Source organism: Callospermophilus lateralis, chromosome 18, assembly GCF_048772815.1.
Source record: "Callospermophilus lateralis isolate mCalLat2 chromosome 18, mCalLat2.hap1, whole genome shotgun sequence".
Taxonomy (NCBI): domain Eukaryota; kingdom Metazoa; phylum Chordata; class Mammalia; order Rodentia; family Sciuridae; genus Callospermophilus; species Callospermophilus lateralis.
The window spans coordinates 1,710,652-1,734,397 of NC_135322.1; the positions used below are offsets into that span (position 1 = coordinate 1,710,652).

Consider the following 23,746-nt stretch of genomic DNA (forward strand, 5'->3'; position numbering starts at 1 on the left):
AAAACTTATGTATATTACTAAAAAATTAAATAATGAAGGTTTTGATCCTATAGAAAATAACTGAGTTCCTAGTAGTTGGGAGAACAGGTAGGTAGGCCTTAAGTCACACTGCCTATGTGGCGCCCTCAGGAAAGCCTTCGTGGACTAAAGAGCTGTGAGAATAGGTCTAACAAGATCAAGTGAGGATTTCTGATGGGGTCAGCAATAAGGCAGCTACAATAAGCAGTTCTCATAACCCATTCCGAGTCGGCTTCTGAGTGAATGTACTGCTATCCCGATGCACTCTTGCAGTTTCCAAGAAGGGCAAGAAGGCCAACAGGCAGTGAGACTGAAGGGAGTGGGTGACTGGGGCAGGTCATCCTCTCGCTCCTCCCCACTCTAGGTACACCACCCTCCATCAGGAACCACTCATATGGCAACCTGGGAGAAAGAACAAGGTGGACGCGGGGACACGTGTGCAGAAGCAGGAGGAGAAAAGATGCTTCCTGTTGCCTCCCCCAGGCCCTTACCCATTTACTCCAAGTGGAGATTTATTTTTAATGCTTACTTTTCATATTTGAAAGGTCGAATTTAAACGGGAAACTTAGTTGTTTTGTTATGCTGCATACATGTTCACTCCTCACAATTCTTGTTGTTGTTTTTACTTGGTCAAAGTCAAAATAACCTAATCCATGTGATCCCATATTCCAGAAAGTTGTATTAACAAGATACAAGTATTAATAAAAGTACATTTTTTTGCAGAAGGAAAACACAAACAGAAAAGCCTGACTATATAATTAATCACAAAACAGAACTCTGACTTTATTTCTGACATGTTTTACACACACTGGAAACAGGTAAACAGCTGAAACGAAAAGAGCCCAGTATATATACCTAGAGGTTCCCCAGTGTCTTGGTCCACTTGAGCTGACATAATAAAACACCCCAGACTGGGAACTTAAACAACAGAATTAACTTCTCAGTTCCAGAGGCTGGAAATCTGATCAGAATGTCTACCAGGTCGGGCTCCAGGGAGGGTTGTCTCCTTGGTTGCAGACACCTGCCTTCCTAGGTTCCTGCATGGTGCAGAGAGTAAGCTCTCTGGTAGCTCTTCTTCTAAGGGCAATGACCCATCATGAAGCCTTGCCCTCATGTAATCCTAAATACTTCCCAGATGCCCCATTTCCAAATACCACACATTGAGGATGAGGGCTTCGGCATATGATTTTTGGGTGACACACACATTTAGTCTGTAACACATTTCACAAGTCACTTATTACACATCGGTATTACATGAAAATACCAATATATAGTCATATAAATATAAACAATTTATTTTCAAATATAAATTTTCTCCCTGCTCTGAAGTTCCTCATTTTGTTACCACCTCATGGTTCTTCCCCATTTGCCTGTCTTGGCCATATTCAATTTTCACACCATGTCTTCAAATCCATGAAGACAGTATGGTGAACATTGCTGCTGCACACCATTACAGGTGCTATCTTTATCCCCCTAAAGACTGTCAGGTGAAAGCAGCACCCTATTTTGCCAGGAACTCCCTTTTATGGGACGGTTTTGGTTCTGAGGAACTGACTCAAACTCACGTGAACTCAAATCAGGCTCAACGCCCCATCTACAAAACCAGACTTCACAATTCCATTGTGTGGCATGTGGCCAGTGAAGTCTCTTCAAAACTACACTAGAAAATAAAACATCAAAGAAAAATAGCCTTCATCCTCAAAAGACTTATCTTTCTCCTGAGCTTGCCTCAGTTGGTTTCAAATCCAGAGGTCAAAAGTCACCAGTGACTTTTGTTCTTTGGCTTTCAAAGGGGATACATCATCACATCACCCCATATATACAGAATTTATATTAGAGACAGGTACAGAGAGACCTCAATATACAAAGGCTTAACCTGTGAGTTTTGGCTTTATGATGGTGCAGAAGCAGTATGTTCTGTAGAAACTGTTCTTCAGGATGTGATCTTTTCCTAGGCTAGCAGCAGGCAGTATGATGGTCTTTCATGGTGCTGGGTGGCAGTAGTGGGCATAGCTCCCTGTCAGCCATGCAATGATGAATGATCGGTACTCTGCACTGGGCTGTGCTACAAAGCTCTGATGTTCGGTACATCAAGTGTGTTATTCACTATATTTTCAACCTTGGGGAGTTTCTCAGGACACAACCCCACCCCCTAAGGAAGATCTGTACATTTTCCCCATGCCTGTGACTGCTTCTTTGATAACCTCATTCTTAGCTTTTACAGATTTAAAACATTAGGCCTTTTCTTCAGAATGAGTGTTTTGATGTCGAATCAGGGACGAGCTCCGACTATACGCCTTCCCACACTTGCTACATTCATAGGGTTTCTCCGAAGAATGACTTCTCTGGTGTCGAATGAGGTCTGAGCCACTGCTAAACGCCTTCCCACACTCATTGCACTCGTAGGGTTTCTCTCCGGTATGACTTCTTTCATGGAGGATGAGGGAGGTGCGCTGACTGAAGGCCTTCCCACATGTCTTGCAGGTGTACGGCTTCTCTCCAGTGTGGATTCTCTCGTGCTGGGCAAGATGTGCACTCTGGCTGAAGGCCTTCCCACACTGGTCACATTCATAAGGTCTGTCTTCAGTATGAATCCTCTTGTGTCGAGTTAGGGATATTCGGTGGCTGAACGCTTTCCCACATTCCTCACACTGATAGGGCTTTTCTCCAGTATGAATCCTCTGATGTTCAATAAGGAATGACTGGCGACCAAAAACTTTACTACATTTATTGCACTTGAAAGGTTTCTCTTCAGAATGAATGTTCTGATGTATTTTAAGGTTTGCAGTTCCAGAAAACATCTTTCCACATTCCTTACACTCAAAGAGCTTCTTCTTCCGTTTATGAATTTTCTGATGTTGAATGAGGGATGAATGCCGATTACAGACCTTCTCGCATTTATTGCATCTGTACAGCTTCTTTCCACTGTGAACCCTTCGATGCAGAATAAGAGTTGAAAGGCGCCTAAAGTCCTTCTCACATTTGTCACATTTATAGGGTTTACCTGAAGCATGAATTTTCTGATGAAGCAGAAGGGGTGAAATCCTACTAAAGGATTTCCCACATTTTCCACATTTAAAGGCATTCTCTAAATGGTGACTTCTCTGCATCACACTCTGACTTAAGGCCTTCTCACTTTCATGAGGTTTCTCTCCAATATGAATTTTTTCATGTGTAACAAGGGCTGGTTTCTTTTTGAAGCCTTTCCCACATCTACTGCATTTATGTATTTTCTTTGTACTGTGAATTCTCTTATGAGCTAAAAGGGATGACTTCCGACTAAAGGCTTTCCTACATTTTCTGCACTGGTAGACTCTCTCCACAATTTGGATGTTGTGATGTACACTGAGAGATGGGCATGAACTCAAACCCTTCCCACAATTAGACGTTTCCTTTCCATTATGAATTTTTCTATGTAGAATAAAGGCTATTTTGTTATTGAAACTTTCCCCACATTTATCACATTCATGGCTTTTCTTCCCATTGTGAACTCTCTGATGAAGAATAAGAGAAGAGATCTGTCTGAAAGCTTTTCTACAATTACCACATTCATAAGGTCTCTCTCCAGTATGTGAGTTCTGATGCAGTTTAAGAGAGATGCTTTGACTAAAGGTTTTAGCACAGTAATCGCATTTTAAGGCTTTCTTCCCTGAATTACCTTTCTTGGGTTTGCTTAGGAATGAACTTTTGCTGTAGCCCCTGCTCCCTGTTGGAACCTTTTGTTTTGTAGAAACTGGTTTCTGCCAGCTGCTTTGCCCAGATTTGTTGCACTGATTTGGTGGTAATTTCTTCACCTCACACTTAGACCTGGAGTCTGAAAGATACCAAAAAAATTGATTGGTTGTTTTCCTGTGCTTGAGAAATCAATCTTCTACAATATGCATGCAATCATTATCATTACTGATCAGAATAACTATGAAAAACAGAAAAATAACTTTTTAGTGTCTTCTTGGGGTTTGAATTATCATATGAAAGATTTTAAAGAAACATTTAATATTTCAGGAGAGTTTGTGATGAGAAAATAAATAAATCAAACTTTTATTTAGAGGATAAATCTGTAGCACATACCACATTCAACCCCACAGGCTGTCACTGGACAAATAAATGTAGTTTTGTTTTATGAAATGTCTATAAAAGGCAAATCTACAGAGACAAGACCATTAGTTGTCTGGGTCTGGCGGTGTCAATAATTATCTGTATAATCTGTAACTTGGCAAAAGGAATCTTAGTAGGGTGATGAAAATGTTCTGAATCAGAATTGTGGAGATGGTTACACCATGTGGAAAATACATTTTTTAAAAAGTCACTGAATTATGTTCTTTAAAATTATTGATTCTTATATTATAAATTATACATTTATAAAATTATAAATCCCTCAAAATGCAGAAATCAAATACTTAAAGACTGCAAACCTCGTAGCAATTAGGATTCAGTATTTAGATTTTACAAGAGTGAAAACTTTAAACTCAGAGAAGTAGGAAAAAAGGTAAAAGATTAGACTAAATAAAAATGAACCTCTTATCTGGCAAAATAGATGAAATGGAGTAGGACACAAAAATCCAGATAATTTAAAATGATGTACGGCAGACTGACTATAAAGCTGAAATTACAGGGAACAATAAACACAACACAGGTTTAGAGCTGTCCAATACAGCACCCACAAGGCATATGGGTCTACTGAGCTCCACAACACATGGCTGGTCTGATGTGGGACGTGCTGTGTGAAATACACTCCAGATTGTGAAGATGTAGTACAAAAAAAGGGCAGTAAAATATCTCACTGTAAAAACAGTGATCATACATTGCAGTATTTTAAATACACTGGGTTAACAAAATAATTTTGCCCGGTTTTAAAGTTATTTTAATGTAGGTAGTAGAAAAACTGATTAAATATGTGGCTCGTGTTATATTCCTATAACAGTCATGTGTTAAATGGAACTTGAACTTACTGAAGAGTGTCGTTTAACTATATCATGTGAGAAACTCTACATCTATTACTGTTATACTCTTTCAAATGTGTACACTTACCCACCTCACGGGTCTCCTGCTGGTCAGGAGGAGACGGGGGCTAAAGTCCCCGACAACAAATTCTTCTAGAGAAGAATTCTGTGGACCTGTGGCTATTTGATATCTGGTAGTAACTACCATTGTAGTTCCCATTAGGAGATGCACCTTTAAATAATCATGCAAATGGGGAATCAAGAAAGGGAGGCCAGGGAAACCTTCACAGCAAGGCTGGGGCCTCAGCCAAGTGGAACCCAGGTCTTACCCTAGAGTCTGTCCTGCCCCACACCCTGCTGTCTTCCTCTCCTTCTCTGCACATCCCTCATTCAAGACCTCACTTTTTTTGTGTGAACATAAACATCACCTCAGCTCATCTCTCTGCTGTGTATCTAGAAGTCCCTTAAACCACAGCACATACCAGAATTCACCCCAGTACATAAGGTCAATGTGAGCATATAAAACTGGGAGTGAACACGTACATGTGGAGGAGAGTGACCATGCTGTAGCCCCGTCTACCAACGCATGGCTTTCCCACCTGCTGCCATCTTGGGACACTCCAGCTACCTGCACAACCCCTCCAAGGTGTTAGCCTCCACCTTGGGACAATGGACAGGGCCTGGAGGTAGCAGCCTGCTGCAGCACTACACATCACAGCGCTGCTGGCCAATGCATGAACTACCCTCTCAGCCCCATCTCTGAAAGCAATCACCTCAATCTTGGGACACCACCACTGCCACCACCATCATCTTTAGTCAGGGAAGCTTCCATCTTAGGACAACGGCTAGGGGCCTGGAAGGCTTGACACTGCCACTGCCACCAACGAGGGACATGCTCGCTACAATCTAAAAACAACAGCCGGAATCTGGAAGACCATCACCAAGGTCCCTGCAGGCTTGGTTACACCAGAGGCACCCCTGCTAGCCTGCTTCTCTTGATCCTCCTTCACTCTTCTTGTGAGCTAACACCTCTCTATTCTCACCTTCCACCCGCCCCTGCTCTCTACCATCAGAAACTGCAGACCCTTACGCAAACCTACTATTTCATTATAGATATTAATCAAATTCATCGTTTCTGTTTATTGTGAAAAAACTATAACTGTCTAAATAGAGTCTATATGATTTAAGGAAGCATATTGTTCACCTTGAGTGCTCTAAATATTGATTTCCCCCTTAAAGATGAGGTATTGGTAACCTGCAGGGACACTACAAAATTACAGAAGCATCACCAACAGACTAGATCATTTGGAAAACAGAACCTCACACAATGAAGACAAAAATGTATAATCTTAAAAAAGTTGACCACACAGTGAAGATGGTAAGAATCCATGAACAGAACCTCCAAAAATTATGGGATAACCTGAAATACCAAATCTAGGAATTATCGGGATAAAGGAAGGCACACAGCTTCAACCCTAGGTGCACAGGCAGCTCAGAGAGCCACAGTGTGGGTTAAGGCCCTGCATCCGTTCTACCAGTACTTGACTCAGGAAAAATGGACGAGAAAGACTACTGAACAGACACTGACCACCCATGCTGGTCAAATATTTTGACCATTTCAGTGGAGGTCACTTTGGTCTACAACTAAAACACTGGATATTTTTCTTTCTTATTTTAAAATACACATGTATTTTTTAAAATCATTTTTTTCTTATTCCTCCCGTGTGTGAATTTGTGTGTCTATAAGCATGTGAATTCTGCTGTCCTCTTTCAGGGACAGATAGATTACAGTTATTTGTCATGTTTTCTCTCATATTCAGCATTTTAAAAATGTAATTAGCTTTTTCTAGCTTTGTCTTGTGAGGGTTCTATATTAGCACATTAGAGAAGACTTCACAAGATATGAGAAATAAACACATGAAAATAATACAAAATCAAAGTAAAATATTCAGTCTATTCAGTTTATTTCTCTTATATCTTATCTTTTGCTATTCACCAAATTCTAACATTCTCTCTCCCAATACAGACTTTGATTTTCTCAACTCCCACTACCTAATATCACCTGCTATGCTATTCTGCATTTTCTCTGTTCATTTTCTGAAATTGTGAAGTCTTCTCTAATGTGCTAACACATTTCCTTTCCGCCCCAGTTAATTGCATTTCTACATCATTCAGAACTAAATGGTTTATATACCCCTGCCCCCACCATTAAAGCTAAAACAATCACTGCCACTATGGTGAAATAGCTCACACCTGCTGTTTCCTTTAAAGCTGTGGCTAGCGTTCATGGTTATTGTTTTCACTGCTGACAACTGCTGAACCCACCAATCCTGTTCATTGGTGGCAATTAATGTTTAAGACTCATAATAGGAACTGGGTATTTAACACTGCTTTCTATCTGTTGTTTCCAATAGTTGTCACTATTGTTTATTTTTCTCCCATATTTTTAGGACATTAAAAGTGCACAGGTTGGAGACCCTGCTGCTAAACATTCCCTGACATTACACCAACTCAAGAAATGAAGAGACAAAAGCCCCAAACCAACAATAAAACTCAAGGAGGAACAACCCGAGAGGGAACTCAAGTCCCACCCCTTGGTATCTACTCATACATCAAAAAACAGGAAGAAGTCCCAGAACAAATAAGATAACTACACACAAAAGGACACGTGCAAAAAAAAAGAGGTAGAGGAATCCATTTAAATTGATGCACAAGACCAAGACCTCTGAAAACATGAGAAATCAGACTGACAAATGTCCCCCCAAAATCCAACATCCCCCAACAAAGGATCTCACTGACAGTGAGGCAGATGAAAACCCAGAGGAAGACTATTAAAAACTAATTATCAAAATGTTCAATGAACTAAAAGAAGATCTAAGGAAGAAATTAAGAGAACAATTACAGGGAAATGTTTAATACAGAAATAGACATAGTGCAAAGAAACCATGCAGACCTCTCAGAAATTAAACACAAAATCAATCAAATCATAATCTCATTTGAAGGCATCACTAACAGATGGTGTAGAAAACAGAACCTCAGCCCTTGAACATAGAACTGTAGCCACTGAGGACAGGGTATATAATCTTGAGTCCAAAAATAATAAAGAAAAAAATGAACAGAACATGACCAGAAAACTGGGACAACTTTAAGAGACTAAACCTGAGAATCACTGGGATAGAAAAGAACATGCAGATACAAACTAGAGGCACAGAGAACATTTTCAATGAGATAGTTATAGAAAACTAATCATATATCAGAAACGAGATAGACTACCACAAACAGGAGGCTTACAGGACCCCAAATAGACCCAGCCAAATGAAATGTTTGTGGAGACATATAATCAAAATCCCTAAAGTGGAAAACAAGGAAAGAATATTAAAAGCTGCAAAGAGAAATATCAGGTCACATTTAGAGGCAAATCAATAAGGTCCATTTCTGACTTCTCTGCTCATACCCTAAAATAAAAGAGGGCTTGGAATGAGCTGCTCCAAACTCTAAAAGAAAAGACCTGCAGCCAAGGTTACTATACCCAGCAAAACTCAGTTTCAATTTTAAGGGGGAAATTAAAACATGCCACAATAAGAATAAACTAAAATTCATGAATACCAAACCAGCACTACAAAGAACATCCAAAGATAAACTTCACACAGAGGAACTAAAAGATCATTTCCAAAGCCCTCAAACAGAGGACAAACAATAGAATAAAAAGCCACTAAGTGAGAATCAAGAATAGCTAAAATACAGCAAAAAAAAATTTTAAATGGCAGGAAGCCCCAAACACATATCCATAATAACACTGAATGCTAATGGTCTCAACTCCCCAGTGAAAAGACACAGATTAATAGAATGGATTAAAAAAACAAAATCCAAATATATGCTGTTTAAAAGAGACCCATATTATAGGCAAAGACACCCACCCGCTGAAGAGAAAAGGATTGCAAAAAATATCCCAGGCACATGGTCCAAGAAAACAAGCAGGAGTAGTTATTCTCATATCTGACAAAGTACATTTCAAGCAAAATTTAATCAGAAGACACAAAGAAGGCCATTCCATCCTACTAAAGTAAATAATTCGACAAGATATAACCATAGTAAACATCTGTCAATGCACCCTTACATGGAAAAATTACTCCATGACATTAAGTCCTACACAGACCACAACACAATTATACAGGAGGATTTCAATACCTTATCACCAATAGATAGGTCATCAAAACAACAACAAATCAACAAAGATAAATCCAACCTAAACAATGCTAAAGGGACCCAAAGGACATCTATAGAATATTCCACCCCAAAACAGCTAAATTTACCTTCTCAGCCTATAATAAAAAATTTAGAGATCCCAAAGAAATTAGCTGATGCTCCCACCTCAAGGCCTTAGAAAAAGAACAACAAACTAACCCCCCAAACCAGTAGAAGGCAGAAAATAATTATGATAATTATTGAAATCAATGAAATTAAAAATAAGAAAACAATATACAGGATAAATATAACATAGAGTTGGTTCTTTAAAAAGACAGATTGGAGATGAAAGAAGAGATATCAACACTGACCCCTCTGAAATTTAGATGATTATCAGATCCTATTCTGAAAATTTACCTCCAATACACTGGAAAATCTGCAAGACATGAACAAATTTCTAGACACATATAACCTGCCCAAATTGAACCATAAAGATATAGAAATCACACAAATCAATGAATGTGATCCATCACTGAAACAGAATTCAAATCACATGATCATCTCAGTAGATGCAGAAAAGTCCTTTGATAAAATCCATGTTAAAAATGCTGGAGAAGCTACAGCTCGAAGAATCTTACCTCAACATCATAAGGGCCTTATGACAAACCCAAAGCCCACATCATACTAAATGGAAAAAAAAAACTAAAACCATTTACACTAAATTCAGGAACAAAACAAGGCTGTCCACTCTCATCACTCCTATTCTATATAGTCCTCAAAACCTTAGCCAGAGCAATCAGGCAAGGAAAGAAAATCAAAGGGATGCAAACAGGAAAAGAAGTCAAACTATCTCTGTTTGCTGGTGATAAGATCCCATATATACAGGATCCACACCCCACCCCCCAAAAATAAAAACACCGCAACTTGGGAATTAACCTAACCAAGGAGGTAAAAGAGCTCTACAATGAAAATGAAAATTATAGAACACTGAAGAAACAAATTGAAGACCTTAGAAGATGGAAAAACATCCCATGTTTTTGGATAGGCAGAATTAATACTGTCAAAACAGCCATATTATCAAAAGCAATATACAGATCCAATGCAATCCCCATAAAAATACCAATGACATTCCTCACAGAATTAGAAAGGAAAGATTTCTTAAATCCATTTGGGAGAATAAGAGACTCAGAATATCCAAAGTAATACTAAGCAAGAAAAGCAGAAGTAGAAAAGTAGAGGACGACATCACAGAAGAAGCAGAAGTAGAAGGCATTGTAACATGTGATCTAAATCATACTACAGAGCTGCAATGACAAAAACAGCATGTGCTACACAAGACAGTCGGGAAGATCAGTGGAACAGCACAGAAGAGGCAGACAGACCCACAAACCTACAGCTGTCTGATATTGAAAAAGTGTTAAAATACATCTTGGAGAAAAGATAGCCTTTTTTCAAATGGGAAAACTGGACTGCTATATGTAGAAAAATGAAATTAGACCTCTATCTTTCACCTGCACAAAATGCAAATAAAAATGGATCAGAAACTTAGGAATTACACTAGAATCTGTATGTAAAGAATAATAATAAAAGAGGAGACAGAGACAAGGTGCAGAGGCAGGGAAGGTAGCAGAGTGGATTTTCATGTAGTGTTTCACCATTTTCAAAAAGAAAGCTTGTACATTTAGAATGTTTCTACTTTTTTCTTTCCATGTTGTAACATTAGGGAGGAACTAGTTAAGAAAGCAGGCTGAAAACAGATAAGATAGCCAGCCAAGCAGCTTGGATTTAAAAGAGACACTTTTTTTCCTTTTGTCTTAACTGTTTTTTCATAAGCCTAGTAAATCTTGTAGGTCCTGAAACTTACATTTTAAATATAAGGCTAGGAAAATTAGAGATCCAGCAGAAGTTAAAAGGTAAGTAAAACTGTTATAACCATTTTTTCTTTTCTAAGATAATTCTCTCAAAGCATGATGTTTCAGTTTACATACTTTGTGGAGAGTTATTTTTTCTTTTTTCTTGTTGTTTTAAATCTTGCAAATTTTGTGACAGTTTCCACACATGGTTGAGTATAAGTAATGATTTGCTGTGAATTGGGAGGGACACAGCATGGTAGCCACAGGGAGCTTTTGGACACCTGTACAACTGCTTGAGGAAAACACAGGGTCTGCCCTCCATCATGCAGTGCTGGCACAGACTTCCTGAACAAGGCCCAAAACACAAGAAATAAAACCAACAATCAGTAAGTGGGATGCTATCGGACTGGGGTTGTGGCTCAGTGGTAGAGCACTTGCCTGGCCTATGTGAGGCCCTGGGTTGGATCCTCAGCACCACATATAATAAAAGACCACTGACAACTAAAAAATATTAAGAAAAAAATAAGTGGGATACTCTCAAAATAAAAAGCTTCTGCACAGCTAAGGAAAGAATTAAGAGCATGATGAGAGAGCTTGCAAATGGGAGAAAATCTTGGCCTGCTACTCCTCCAATAGGAGATTAAATATCCAAAATACAAAAAACTTAACACCAAAAATACCCAAACAACCCAATCAACAAATAGGCAAAAGAACCAAACAGAAACTTCTCAAAATAAGAAACACAAAATGCCAGTAAATACACGAAAAACATGTTCAATACCTCTAGCAATTAGGGAAATGCAAATCAAAACTACACTAAGATTTCATCTCACTCCAGTCAGAATGTCAGTGATCAAGAAGACATACAATAAATGCTGGAGAGGCTGTGGGGAGAAAGGAAGACTTGTACATTGTTGGGACTGCTGCTTGGTCCAACTACTCTGGAAAGCAGTCTGTAGATTTGTTAAAAAAAAAAAACTAGGGATGGCAGCACCAGATGACCCAGCTATCCCACTCCTTGGTGTTTCCCTAAAATATCTAAAATGAGCATACTAAAACGGCACAGCCACAACAATGTTTATAGCAGCACAATTCACAAGAGCTAAACTACGAAATCAACCCAGATGCCCATCAACAGATGAATGGATTCAGAATTTGTGATTACACACACACACACACACACACACACACACACACACGGAATTCTACTCAGCCATTAAAAAGAATTATGAAAAAAAAAAAAAGAGTGGAATTTGCTGGGAAATGAGTGGAACTGGAGACTATCATGCTAAGTGAAATTAGCCAAACTCAGAGACTCAAAGGTCAAATGTTTTCTCATATATGGAAGCAGAAGTAAAATGAAGAAAGGGAGAAGATAAGATTACATAAAGAACCAATCAAATACAAATTAACGGACAAGTGAAAGGAAGTCTAGTAGAAAAGAAGAGGGAGAGGGGGAGAGGGGAGGGAGGGCTGGAGGGAAAGGGGGAGAGAAGGGCTGTAGCATGAACTGAAATCAATTTCCATGACGTATGAGCTAACTGGATGAACCCAACTACTATGAATAACCATAAAACTCTATAAAAGTAATAGTAAAATATAATGGTTAATGTATTTTTAATAATAAAACTCCCTATACAAGCTGACATTCTTTGCAAGAACCATAAAATCACTATAAGAAGGACACAGATCAGGGGCTGGGGCTATAGTTCAGTGGCAGAGCACTTGCCTAGCACATGTGAGGCAATGAGGTCGATCCTTAGCACCACATAAAAACAAACAAAATAAAGACACACTGTCCACCTACAACTACAAAAAAAGAAAAAAGAAAGAAAGAGATCGTGAGGAGACAATTTATAAGAGAATAAGTTAAATCAGAAAACAAATGCCAGCAAGTACATAAGAAAAACAGTATGGTCTACAGGGTAGGAGAGTGTGGATATTGAGCAGCTCTATATGGGGGTCAAGAAACACTGCCAGAGCTCCAAGCCTTGCCCCACTGTCTGCCCAATAAGAGACCCTGGACAAGTTATTTAACTCAAGACTCAAATCCTCTTCTGTTGCCCAGGAATGCAGAGGTACCTACAAATGTTGCGGGGACTATGGCCCTTTGCCTAGGACCTGCACACAGTAAGTTCTTCATAAGCCAAGGGGACAGTTGGGTTTTTATTTTTATATTTATTTTTTAGTTGTAGTTGGACACAATACGTTTATTTATTTATTTTTATGTGCTGAGGATCGAACCCAGGGCCTTACACGTGCTAAGCGAGTGCTCTACCGCTGAGCCACAACCTCAGCCGAGAAAAGTTTTAATGAGAATATCCAGTATTGTGAGTAAGAAAAATCACACTGACACTGTGCTTTGTTTCTGTCCATGGTGCTGATCTGTTAGACCAATGGCTGGGATCTATTACAGTGAAAGAGTACAGAGCAGAATCAGCAAAGGGAGTGGGTTAATGGGGCAAGGTCCAGTGGAAATGAAGCAATAGCTTCCTATGGATTCACAAGCAATAAACTATGGCCGACCAGGAAATGATGTCCACAAGAAAAATACCTAGAGTTAGTGCCCAGAGTTTTTACTGGGGGCTAGGAAGCTGACAAATCTATAACACAATTCAGAAATATTTAGTCTGAAAAGTGATCCTACCCTCTGACCCAGCAATCCTGTTCCTGTGACTCAGTCCTACAGCAAAAAGGGCAAAAGTGCACATAGCGTGTGCACACACATACACACATCACACACTCACGTTAACATTAATGTGAAATTAGAATCTAAATAGAAAATGGAATGAATAGAAATGAATATTTCAACTAAAACTTGTAAAAACAGCAGAAATATGTGAATTTTATGACTATGATAATTTTCAAAAAATAAGTATAGTTACCAATAACCACATGTAGCTGTTTTTTCCATCTTTTCCTTTCTCTGAACTTTATGTAATTTAAAAAACAGTATTTTGATAAAGAAAATTTCTTCTTTTAATGTCAAAACATGAGCCCTACTGTTTTCCCTGTGCTGCCATCTGGCTTCTTTTAATACATACCCTAAGAAACCAGACGTCTCCAAAGCTCGATGCCTCAGCGGGTGGCCTCTTCACCTGGCTTACACCACACTGCTGATCCCTACTCCTGGCACAGGTGTCCCTCCTGACACAGAAGGCGGTCGTGTATGACCAGGAAGCAGGCCTTCCCCAGGCACTACCTGCCAGTGCCTTCGTTTTGAACTTCCAACTGTGACATGGAGTTTTTGTTGTTCGTGAACCACCCAGCATCTGGTACAGTAGCTTGAACTGTGAGAAGTAGGCCCTGTCCTTGGTCACTCACCTGGGCCCTGGCGTCGTCTTGGAGGCTCCACCGTCCAGGGTGCTTTCCCTTTCTCCAGTAAGGCAATGACATTTGGCCTTCGAGAGGAAAGACCTGCACATAGGACAAGCATGGAACTGACCTCACTGTCAGCACCACAGTCGGAGCCAAGCCCTGTGTCAATGGGGTGAGGGTGTACCAGCCCAGTGGGACACACAGGACATGGAGGGCAGCTGGAGAATGGGCTCTGTGATACTGTGACTTGTAAGACACATAAACCCTCAACCCTAGAAAATAACTGGTGGCCAGGTACTCCTGGGAGCCTCCACATGGGTTAGAGGATCCCAGTATGTGATCAGAGAGATGGGACTTTCACCTCACCCCAAAACTCTGGAGAAGGACAGGGGCTGGACAGAGATCACTGATGGCCAATGATCTCATCAATCAGGACCACATATGAAGCCTTGACAAGGCCCAAAAAGACAGGTTGGGAGAGCTTCCTGTTGCTTACCTGTGGAGGTGGACCACCAGAGAGGGAGCAGAAGCTCTACACCCCTTCCCCTCACCTTGCCCCCTGCATCTCTTCACCTGCTCTTCATCTGCATCCTGACATATCTTGATATTTAACTGGCAAAGCCTCAGTAATGTGCTTTCTTTTGTTCTGGGGTAAAACCTGAGGGGACTCACGGGAACCCCAAATTTACAGTTGGGTTGGTCAGAAATCCCAGGGGATTGCCAGATTAGGCAGTCTTATGAGATGAAGCCCCTAGGCTGTGGGTTTGATGCATCTCCAGGTAGTACCAGAGCTGGACTGTCAGCCAGGCATGAGAATCGTGGTGTGTGGTGAAAACTCCAAACACGTGGAGATCAGACTGTTCTGTGCTGAGTGGTGAGTGACAGTTGGAGAAATTGTTTGGTTTTTAAAGTCTTATACCAGGAGGATGCACACTCAGCTATAGCCAATAGAGTGCTCCATTCTAACTCCTCAAAACCAATTATTTTCCTGAACAAGGAGGTCAGATGCTCAAAGTTGGGTTAGTAGGCTACTGTCTCTCAGCTCCAAGCTCTACCCTTCTATGCTCGGCTTTGTCACACTAGGGTCGGACTTTAGCAGCTGCTTCCACTCAGTGTCCACCAAAGGGGCTCTGCTGACTTCCATCTCTGGTTTTCTTTTTGTCCCTGCACTCCCAGAACTAGCCGCCTCTGGCTCCCTCAGAAGTAAAAACCAAACAGGCAGTGCAACTCCCCTTCTCCTCAGAATATGAACCCCTGTGCTTGCATATGAATGTTCACAGCATGTGAATGTTTCACAGCAGGGTGGAAATGACCCAAACACCCAGGAGTTCATGAGTGAACGAACGAACAAGATGTGGTCTATCCACACAATGAAACATTACGTGGCAATGAACAGGAATGGGGTTCTGATACATGCTATAATATAGACGCACCTCAAAAACTATGCTAAGTCAAAGAGACTACATACTTTAGATTCCATTTGTATGCAAGCCCCAGAACAGACAAGTTCATAGAGATAGGAGGAAGAGTAGCAGTCATCTAACCTGGTAAATCAGGTGAGCAGGGAAAGAAGAGTGATTCTAATGGGTATTGGTTTTCTTCGGGGGGCAATGAAAACATTCTAAAATTCACTGTGTGGCCAGGCAGGTGGCGTATGCCTGTAATCCCAGTAATTCAGGAAGCTGAGGAAGGAGGATGGGAAGCCTCAGCAACTTAGTGAGGCACTAAGCAAATTAGCAAGACCTTGTCTCCAAAAAAAAAAAAAAAAAGGCTGGGGCTTAGTGGCAAAGCACTTGCCTTCCATGTGTAAGGCACTGGGTTTGATCCTTAGCACCACGTAAAAATGAAATGAATAAAATAAAGGCATTCTATCCATCTACTACTACAAAAAAATTTTAAAACAAAACAAAAAAATGCCAGGTGCAGTGATACACACCTGTAATTCCAGTGGCTCAGGAGGCTAAGGCAGGAGGATTGCAAGTTCAAAGCCAGCCTCAGCAATAATGGTGAAGCACTAAGCAACTCAGTGAGACCCTGTCTCTAAGTAAAATACAAAATAGGGCTGGGGATGTGGCTCAGTAGTCAGGTGTCCCTGACTTCAATCCCCAGTAGCAAAAAAAAAGTCTGGGGATATAGTTCAGTAATTAAGTGCCCCTGGGCTCAATCCCCAGTACCAATGAATGAATAAATAGCTAGCTAGCTAGATAGATAGATAGATAGATAAAGAAATGAGAAAAAGAAAAAAAAAATTGGTTGTGATGGCTGTACAACTCTGTTAATACAACAAAAACACTGAATCATGTACTTCATATAGACAAACTATATTTTAAGTGAATGATATAATAAACCTGTTAAAAAATAAAAAGAAAAGCAAAAAACCAACACAAACAAATAAGTACCACAACTGGATTAGCATCCATTTCCCTAACTAGACCCTAATTGACAAATATCCCTTAATAGGCTTGTTGTGGATTATGGAGGGAAGGGCCTTACCCAGTGAGACCAGGTTCGTGTAGTTTTCCAACATGACATCTTCATACAAATCCTTCTGAATGGGGCTTAGCCATTCCCACTCCTCCTGGGAGAAGTAGATAGCCAAGTCCCCAAAAGTCACTGGTGCCTGAAATGAAAAATCGAATGTCCATTCACCATGACCTTGTGTTTCCACAAAGCTGGAGAAAATGGTAGCCTCATCCCAACACAGATAACACATGGTACCAGGAATCATGCAGGGAGCACTGGGGGTTCTGAGGCTAAAGGGTGCAAGTGTTTTACATAAATTAAATAAAATGCAGTGCAATATGATATAACTGCTATTAAAAGAGTATGCCAGGTGTGGTGGCACACACTTACAATCCCAGAAGATAAGGCAGGAGGATCACATGTCCAAGGCCAGCCTGGCAAATTCAACAAGACCCTGTCTTAAAAAATAAAGCCGGGAACGGTGGCACACACCTGTAATCCCAGTGGCTCAGGAGGATGAGGCAAGAGGATCTAGAGTTCAAAGCCAGCCTCAGCAACAGTAAGGTGCTAGTGAGACCCTGTCTCTAAATAAAATACACAACAGGGACAGAGATGTGGCTCAGTGGTTGAGTGCCCCTGAGTTCAATTCCCAGTACCCAAACAAATTAAAAATTAAAATCAAATAAAAAGGACCGGAGGTGTAGTTCAGTGGCAGAGTGCCCCTGGATTCAATCTCCAGTATGAAAAAACCCAAATAAACCAAAAAATATTATGTTGAATAAAAAGCGGACCAACTCAGACATGCTGGGAATTCACGAAGAAAGGCATCTTTAGCACCTGCCTAAACTGGCTCACTAGTGCTCCTGTGAACCACAGGTCCTGGTCCTGCCCCCAGGACCACAGTAACTATGCAGGTGAAGGATCTGAGGCCACACAGGCAAGGCACCTGACTTAACAGGAGGACCTGGCAGTTTGGCTCCCCATTCAAGCTCCTAAGCACAGACTCTGTTAAAGAACATGTGAATAAGTTTTGTATGACAAAAAGTTCCTTGCAGGTACACTAACCACTTAACACAGGGAGTCTGGCTTGGCTGTTGGTTGTTGCTGGCTTAAAGATGGAAAAGGCGGCCAAGAGAACATCATGAATATCAGAATACAGCTGACACCTTGACCTCAGCTCTAGAAGACCCAAACAGAGAACCCCACTAAGCCATGTTGTGCCTGGACCCTGACCCATGAGACTGCACAATAAGAAACATGTGCTGAGAGGCCAAGTTGGAATTTGTCACGAAAGCAGGAAAGAATGAATGTCCCCAACACAGAGAGAAATGTGCTTGTTTTGGAAAACTCCTCCACACTCGTCCTGAAGACTGTTCCAATGTCCAATGGTGAGGAGTACTGACCACAGGAGGCTAGTACACCATGTGGCCCTGCCTGCAAAGCACCCACAGGTTCCTCTCAGACTTGGCTCTTTGCTGGAGAACTCTACTCTGTGCTAATATGGGTTTTACAAGGAGAAACAAAGCCATCAATGGGACGAATATGAAGCACATGTTGAATCTTCTCTGCCTCTGTAGGTCTCACGTGGGCACTTGTCCCCACCCAGAGAAACCACAGGGTTCTTGTCCTCCCCTCAGGAGAAGGCACTCTGCCAGCACTGCAGAGCCCCTGGGGATGCTGAACGGTCATGGGCATACTGAGGAATGGGCACAGGGCCCTGGGCAGCTTCCTGGGCCTCTCACCTCTCATTCTCCAATATCACTGGGAGAACACCAGGGACGGACGAGGGGTCTCCTACAGGCAGGAAGTCTCTGGAAGGAAAGCAAATGGCTATACCTTACGAAACAGAATGGACTATTCCTGAAAAGAGGAACTGCCACTTACCTTGGATTTGGATTTCCGCCGTGCAGCAGGCATCCTTTCCCTTCCCTTCAGGCTCCACGTTCAGAGAGAGGCGGAATGCTGGGAAGGCAGTGCTGGGGAGAAGAGAGGTCTTGGGGTCAAGTGGACCTTTTGAGTGGTCCCAGAGTCCCCTGGACCCTCACCTGGACATGACGTGCAAATACAAGTGTTTGCACAGATGCCATGGCATCTGCAGCAAGCCTGCCCTCTCCCAAAGTCAGGCAAGGGGAGGGACTGTTGGCCATGGCCAACAGTGACCACTTTTAGGATCATGGCAGGCTCCTGATCGGAATCAAATGAGGAATGTGCTATTATCTCATTTTCCACTTGACACGCATGTATTAAGCATCTAAAGGTGCCAGGCACTGTCCCTGGCACTGGGGAGAGCAACAAGCTAGGACAAACAGTACCTGCTCCCATGCCCCTGTACTTGCAACAGAGAAAAGCAATCCACATGGAGCACAATGACAGCCAAGGTCACTGCTATGAAGGGAAGAGGACCAGTGTACAGGAATAGAGAATGATGTGGTGGTCAGGGAAGGCTTCCCTAGAAGGTGACAGTGAGTTGAGGTCTGAATGCAGAAAGAATGTGAGCTACCAAGTCACAGAGGAGAGCTTCTGGGCAGATGTACAGCAGGTGTAAAGGCCACACAGCAGGCCTGGCTTGGTGAATAAGGAAGTGAGGTCATATACTGAAGCAGAGTGAGGTAGGAGGGCAGGAGGGAAAGATCAAGAAGGTGGTGAGCAGTTTGGATTTGATCCTAAGTGCTAGATACCACTAGTGGACAGAAGGGAGGGGCTGAGCAGGGAGCGACAAAATCTAACTTTACATTTAACAAAATGTTGGGGGGTGGCCATAAATTTGTTTGGGGGATGAGGGAAGCAAGAGATGAAGCAGAAGTTGGTTAGATAGTGATACAATGGGGGGGTGGACAACATTATATGGGGGAACAACAGTGTGGACTAGGGTAGGAGGGATGCAGGGGAGATGGTCAAACCACCTCCTTGAGTTGAGGATGTAGCTCAGCAGTAGAGCTTGACTGGCATGCATAAGGCCCTAGGCTCAACTTCCAGCATCACAGTGAGAAACACAAAATACCCCCTCTAGTCTAAAGGAGTCTCAGGCCTAAGTGAGCCACACGTATGCCATCCAGTATAAATGCCACAAGCCACAAGTGATTAGCAATGGAAATAAGGTCAGTGCAACCGAGGCATTAACTGTATTTGAATTCCAATTAATTCATTACTGAAACAACTGAATAGTAAATTCAAAAATCTCTAGATAAAAATCTATTATGAAATTAAAATGAAAAACTGATAATCCAGTTACCATAAGCTTTAAAGCATTTTTAGAACAATCTGGTGTGTCGCTCTATTTTTCCAACAGTCAATTTTATGAAATAAACAGACTTATTAGCATGAAAAAAGAATACGAAATACTTCACATACTTTTTTCTATTTGTTACAGGTTAAATGGTAATGTTTGGGATACACTGACTTAAATAAAGCGTGTCACTAAAATGAACTTTAACAGCATATTTGCTTCTTTTCACTTGTTTTCAACAAGGCTACTGGAATGTTTACATTGTACATGCTTCTATTGCACCTATAAAGGACAGTACTCTTCCAAACCACAGAACCTATGTTCCAACATCGCTCCTTTTTCTTCAGATCACTTACTGATTTTGTACTTTTCTGGAGTTGGGAGCCTCACACATGCTAGACAAGTGCTCTACCTCTGACCTAAGCCACCAATCAGAGCACTTCCTGTTCATGCTTCCAAGGCCTGAGAAACACACCCAGTAAACTGCCCAACCACCCTCTGGGTGCTGAACCAGAGGCAGAATTCAATCATTTTATGCTGAAACCATATCACAGAGAAACAGTTCTGCTGGCCAAAGCCCTCTAACTTGTCCCCTGGAGAAGATCAGAGGAGGAACAAACTCTTTACTCCTCTCTGTAGAACACAACAGTAGCAAAAAGTAACAGCAACAAATAAAGCTAAGATCAATTAGTTGACATTGAATATTTACATGTATAGTTTGAAGCCATTGGCAACTTTTTACAGCAGCCACAGGAAACGAGTATAACAACCTTCCATTGTTTCCTTCCAACTCAGGAAACCCCCAAATGGACTTCTTTTTGCTTTGTCGGTGGCTTGATGCTGAAAAAAAAAAAAAAAATGTGTAATTCAGAATTTCAGGTATGCAGGGGGAAGTATGCTTGCTGATGGCTGAAACTAGCCTGTTAGGCCACTCGAAAGGGCCAGAAAGAGCACCAAAACACTAGCTCCTGCCTCAGTTTACAAGTGTAGCCCAACTCAACTGCACAGTCGTGCAATTCTCTGGAAGACCTCCAATTCCACAGTTTTAAGTAAGATCTGGTAGAAACCTAGTCACACTGCCACATACTTGTAAAACCACTGACAGTCCTCAGCGGGGTCTCATGGACTTGATAAACAGCCTCATCAGATTGTCAAGTGTACACATCAGAGCAACAGAAAAGCACGCAGGCCCATCACCCAACACTGCTGCAGAATCCAGCGATCCTGGGCCCATCACCCTGGTCGGAGAATCTCGCACCCACCAACCTTTGATGTGGCACCATCCTGTGACCCTAGACCCAACGCACCTCGCTGTCGCAGAATCGGGCGCAGTCCCAGGCCCATCACCCGAGGCACTAGCTCTCAGACACTTCCACACCAGCGTCCTGGTGGCGACCACCGCCACAACTGCGCAATAACCCCCGCGCATGCGCGATCGCCTCCGGGACCCCGGCCCGCACGGCCCCGCCCCCAGGGCTTCCCCGAGCGGGAAGGCCCGCCCCCAACCACGGCCCCGCCCCTCAGCGTGAAGCCACGCCAGCGCGCTCACGTGAAGGGAGCCCAAGCCGCCAGCCAACCCGCTCCTCACCCGGCGGGAAGCCGCGTGCACGCGCCTCCGGGCTGAGGCCCCGCCCTGATGTGCTCGCCACGCCATCTCTGTGCTCGCCGTCCGGCCGGCGTTCTCAGGCCGCGCCCCTGGCTGGTGGGCTTCGAGGCGGCTTTACTCACGGGCTGGTCGGCCTATAACTCTCAGAAGCCTCCGGGCGGCACAACTGAGGAGGGCCTCGCTCAGGACGCGGGGCAAAGGAGGCTCCAGCCGCGCGAATTCCCATCTGTCCAGTGTGGCAAGAGCGGACCGAGAGAGGGCCAAGGAGACAACTCCGCGCCCTCGCAGATGGGGAGGCCCGGCTACTCTGCGCGGTCCCGGACTATGCTTCCCAGAAGCCCCCGGGCACGCGCTCCTGTGAACTGCGCCTGCGCAGCGGGGAGGGGCAGGCGTGGTGGCGGTGAGGTGACGGGCGGTGGGGCTGGCGTGACGAGTGGCTGCGCGCGCATGCAGAAGTCCCGTTTTTGTTGGACGCGGGTTCCTCAGCATCCATTAGGCTTTTGCGCAAGCGCAGAGCTGTGCGATAGCTTCCACGCCCCACAGAGATCGAGTCACGTGTGGCCCTTTTGGCTTGGGTGCTCACCGGTGGAGAGTGTGCGTGTGATGCGGGGGCACTGGCAGCACTTGTCTGCCCGCGTTTGCACCAGGACTCAGTTCTGCAGGTGCAACACAGAAAGCCTGAGATGCTTCATTGGCTGTCTCTTTAGATCAGTTTTCGTGATTTATGCGTGAAAAGTCACGTTTTGTGACCAGGTGTGTTGAGACGCAGGTTTTGTGGTTGTTCAGATGAGCGCACAGCCCAGGGCTTGCATTCTCAGGCACGTGACCCTGTGAGTTTTGGAAACTAGGTATGGAGATGGAGGAACCAGACCTGATTATTGCGTGCAATTATAAGAACATTATGATGAAGAACCAATGCCTGAGGCAAGGGTTGTCTTTCCCCCCCTCACCTCTGTCAGCTTCTCTTTAGGGTGAAAGACCCCAGCCCAGCAACCTTAGGCTTAGTTACAAAATTATTAGGGCACGTCACAAACCTGCAGACAATGTGTTTTTCAGATAATCAGTTAAGTGTGACCGATTGAAAAGGGAAAAACAGGATGGTTGGGAAAGAGCAGAAAAACAGATTCCAGGGCATGCCTGAATAAACAGGGGCTAATAAGCAGGAACAGAAAAATCAGAGTGCTCATATGTAACTGTCATGTGGTATTTTTCCAGGAACATAAAATGAAAAATAACTTTACCCTTTAGGTAACCTATATACTGGGTTCAAAATAGCCAATAAGAAACCTGTTGCTTACCGCACGCGCGAAACCTGCCCCTTTACCCTATAAAAGACCTGTACCCCAAAGCCCGGTGTGCCAGCTCACCAAAGCTCCAGCTGAGGTTTCGCTGAGCACCCGCAGGCGTCTGTGTCTGAATAAACCTCATGCGTTTGCAGCCAGTGCCTCGTGCGTCTTTCTTGGACAGGGAATCGGTGGGTCTTTCAAGGGAACCTAAATTAACCATGGGTCCCTACCTATTAGATTGTAGATGTCCCGGGACAGGTTTTCTCCTCCACCTCCCACCCCACCCCCCCCCCCCCCCGCCCAGGGAATTTTTCCTTATTTTTCTTTTTGTAAAGTCATTATTAAGGTACGGGTATAAGGGGTATCACGTGAAGCAGGAAATCAGACAATCCAAATAAACTAGAAATTAAACCAGATCCTGCAGGCAGGGTGGGAGGTGGCACATTCTTTCCAGAGCTGTCCTCAAAAGCAAGAATGGAAGACAAAAACAGAAAACCGCCACTCAGCTGCAGAAGGAAGCTGGGGACTTGCCTGATAGCTGTTAATGTCTTTGTGAGAGGGCAGGCAGCCATTTGAGTGCCTTTTCTGGAATAGACCAAGGATGATAAGTCCAGTTATTTTTAAGGCTTCAGTTAGCTCTGCAACCAGCAGGTTGTGGAGGGACACACCATCGTGGGAGTACACCCAGGTTTTCTCAGTCCAGTCCTACTGCTTGGGTCCACTGGAAGTAGATGATAACCAGATAGTTTGTCTGGGGTCTACCTGTTGGTCACACAAGTTCCTAGATCTCCACCCAGTTTAACTGTTAGGACACCACTCCCAAAGAGACATAGTCCTCCAGTGTACAGGGC

The 23,746-nt window shown here is 42.9% G+C and overlaps 1 protein-coding gene across 5 annotated transcripts in view; it reads right to left on the reverse strand.

Moving 5' to 3' along the window:
- Positions 1–805: 805 nt before the first annotated feature.
- The window catches only part of Znf667 (zinc finger protein 667), a 35,570-nt gene continuing 12,629 nt past the window's right edge, over positions 806–23,746 (reverse strand). The window contains exons 1-6 of one of the 5 annotated variants that reach the window (XM_076838078.1): positions 21,592–21,886; positions 20,713–20,843; positions 18,662–18,753; positions 16,808–16,934; positions 14,321–14,413; positions 806–3,832 (exon numbers count right to left, since the gene is read on the reverse strand). In XM_076838078.1, coding sequence (XP_076694193.1) covers positions 2,253–3,832; positions 14,321–14,413; positions 16,808–16,934; positions 18,662–18,694 — 1,833 coding nt within the window. In that variant the 5' untranslated portion in view covers positions 18,695–18,753; positions 20,713–20,843; positions 21,592–21,886 and the 3' untranslated portion in view covers positions 806–2,252. Of the gene's footprint in view, positions 3,833–14,320; positions 14,414–16,807; positions 16,935–18,519; positions 18,584–18,661; positions 18,754–20,712; positions 20,844–21,310; positions 21,397–21,591; positions 21,887–23,746 lie in introns of those variants that run through there. The other 4 variants (XM_076838077.1, XM_076838079.1, XM_076838080.1 and 1 more) reach the window with 4 other exon arrangements.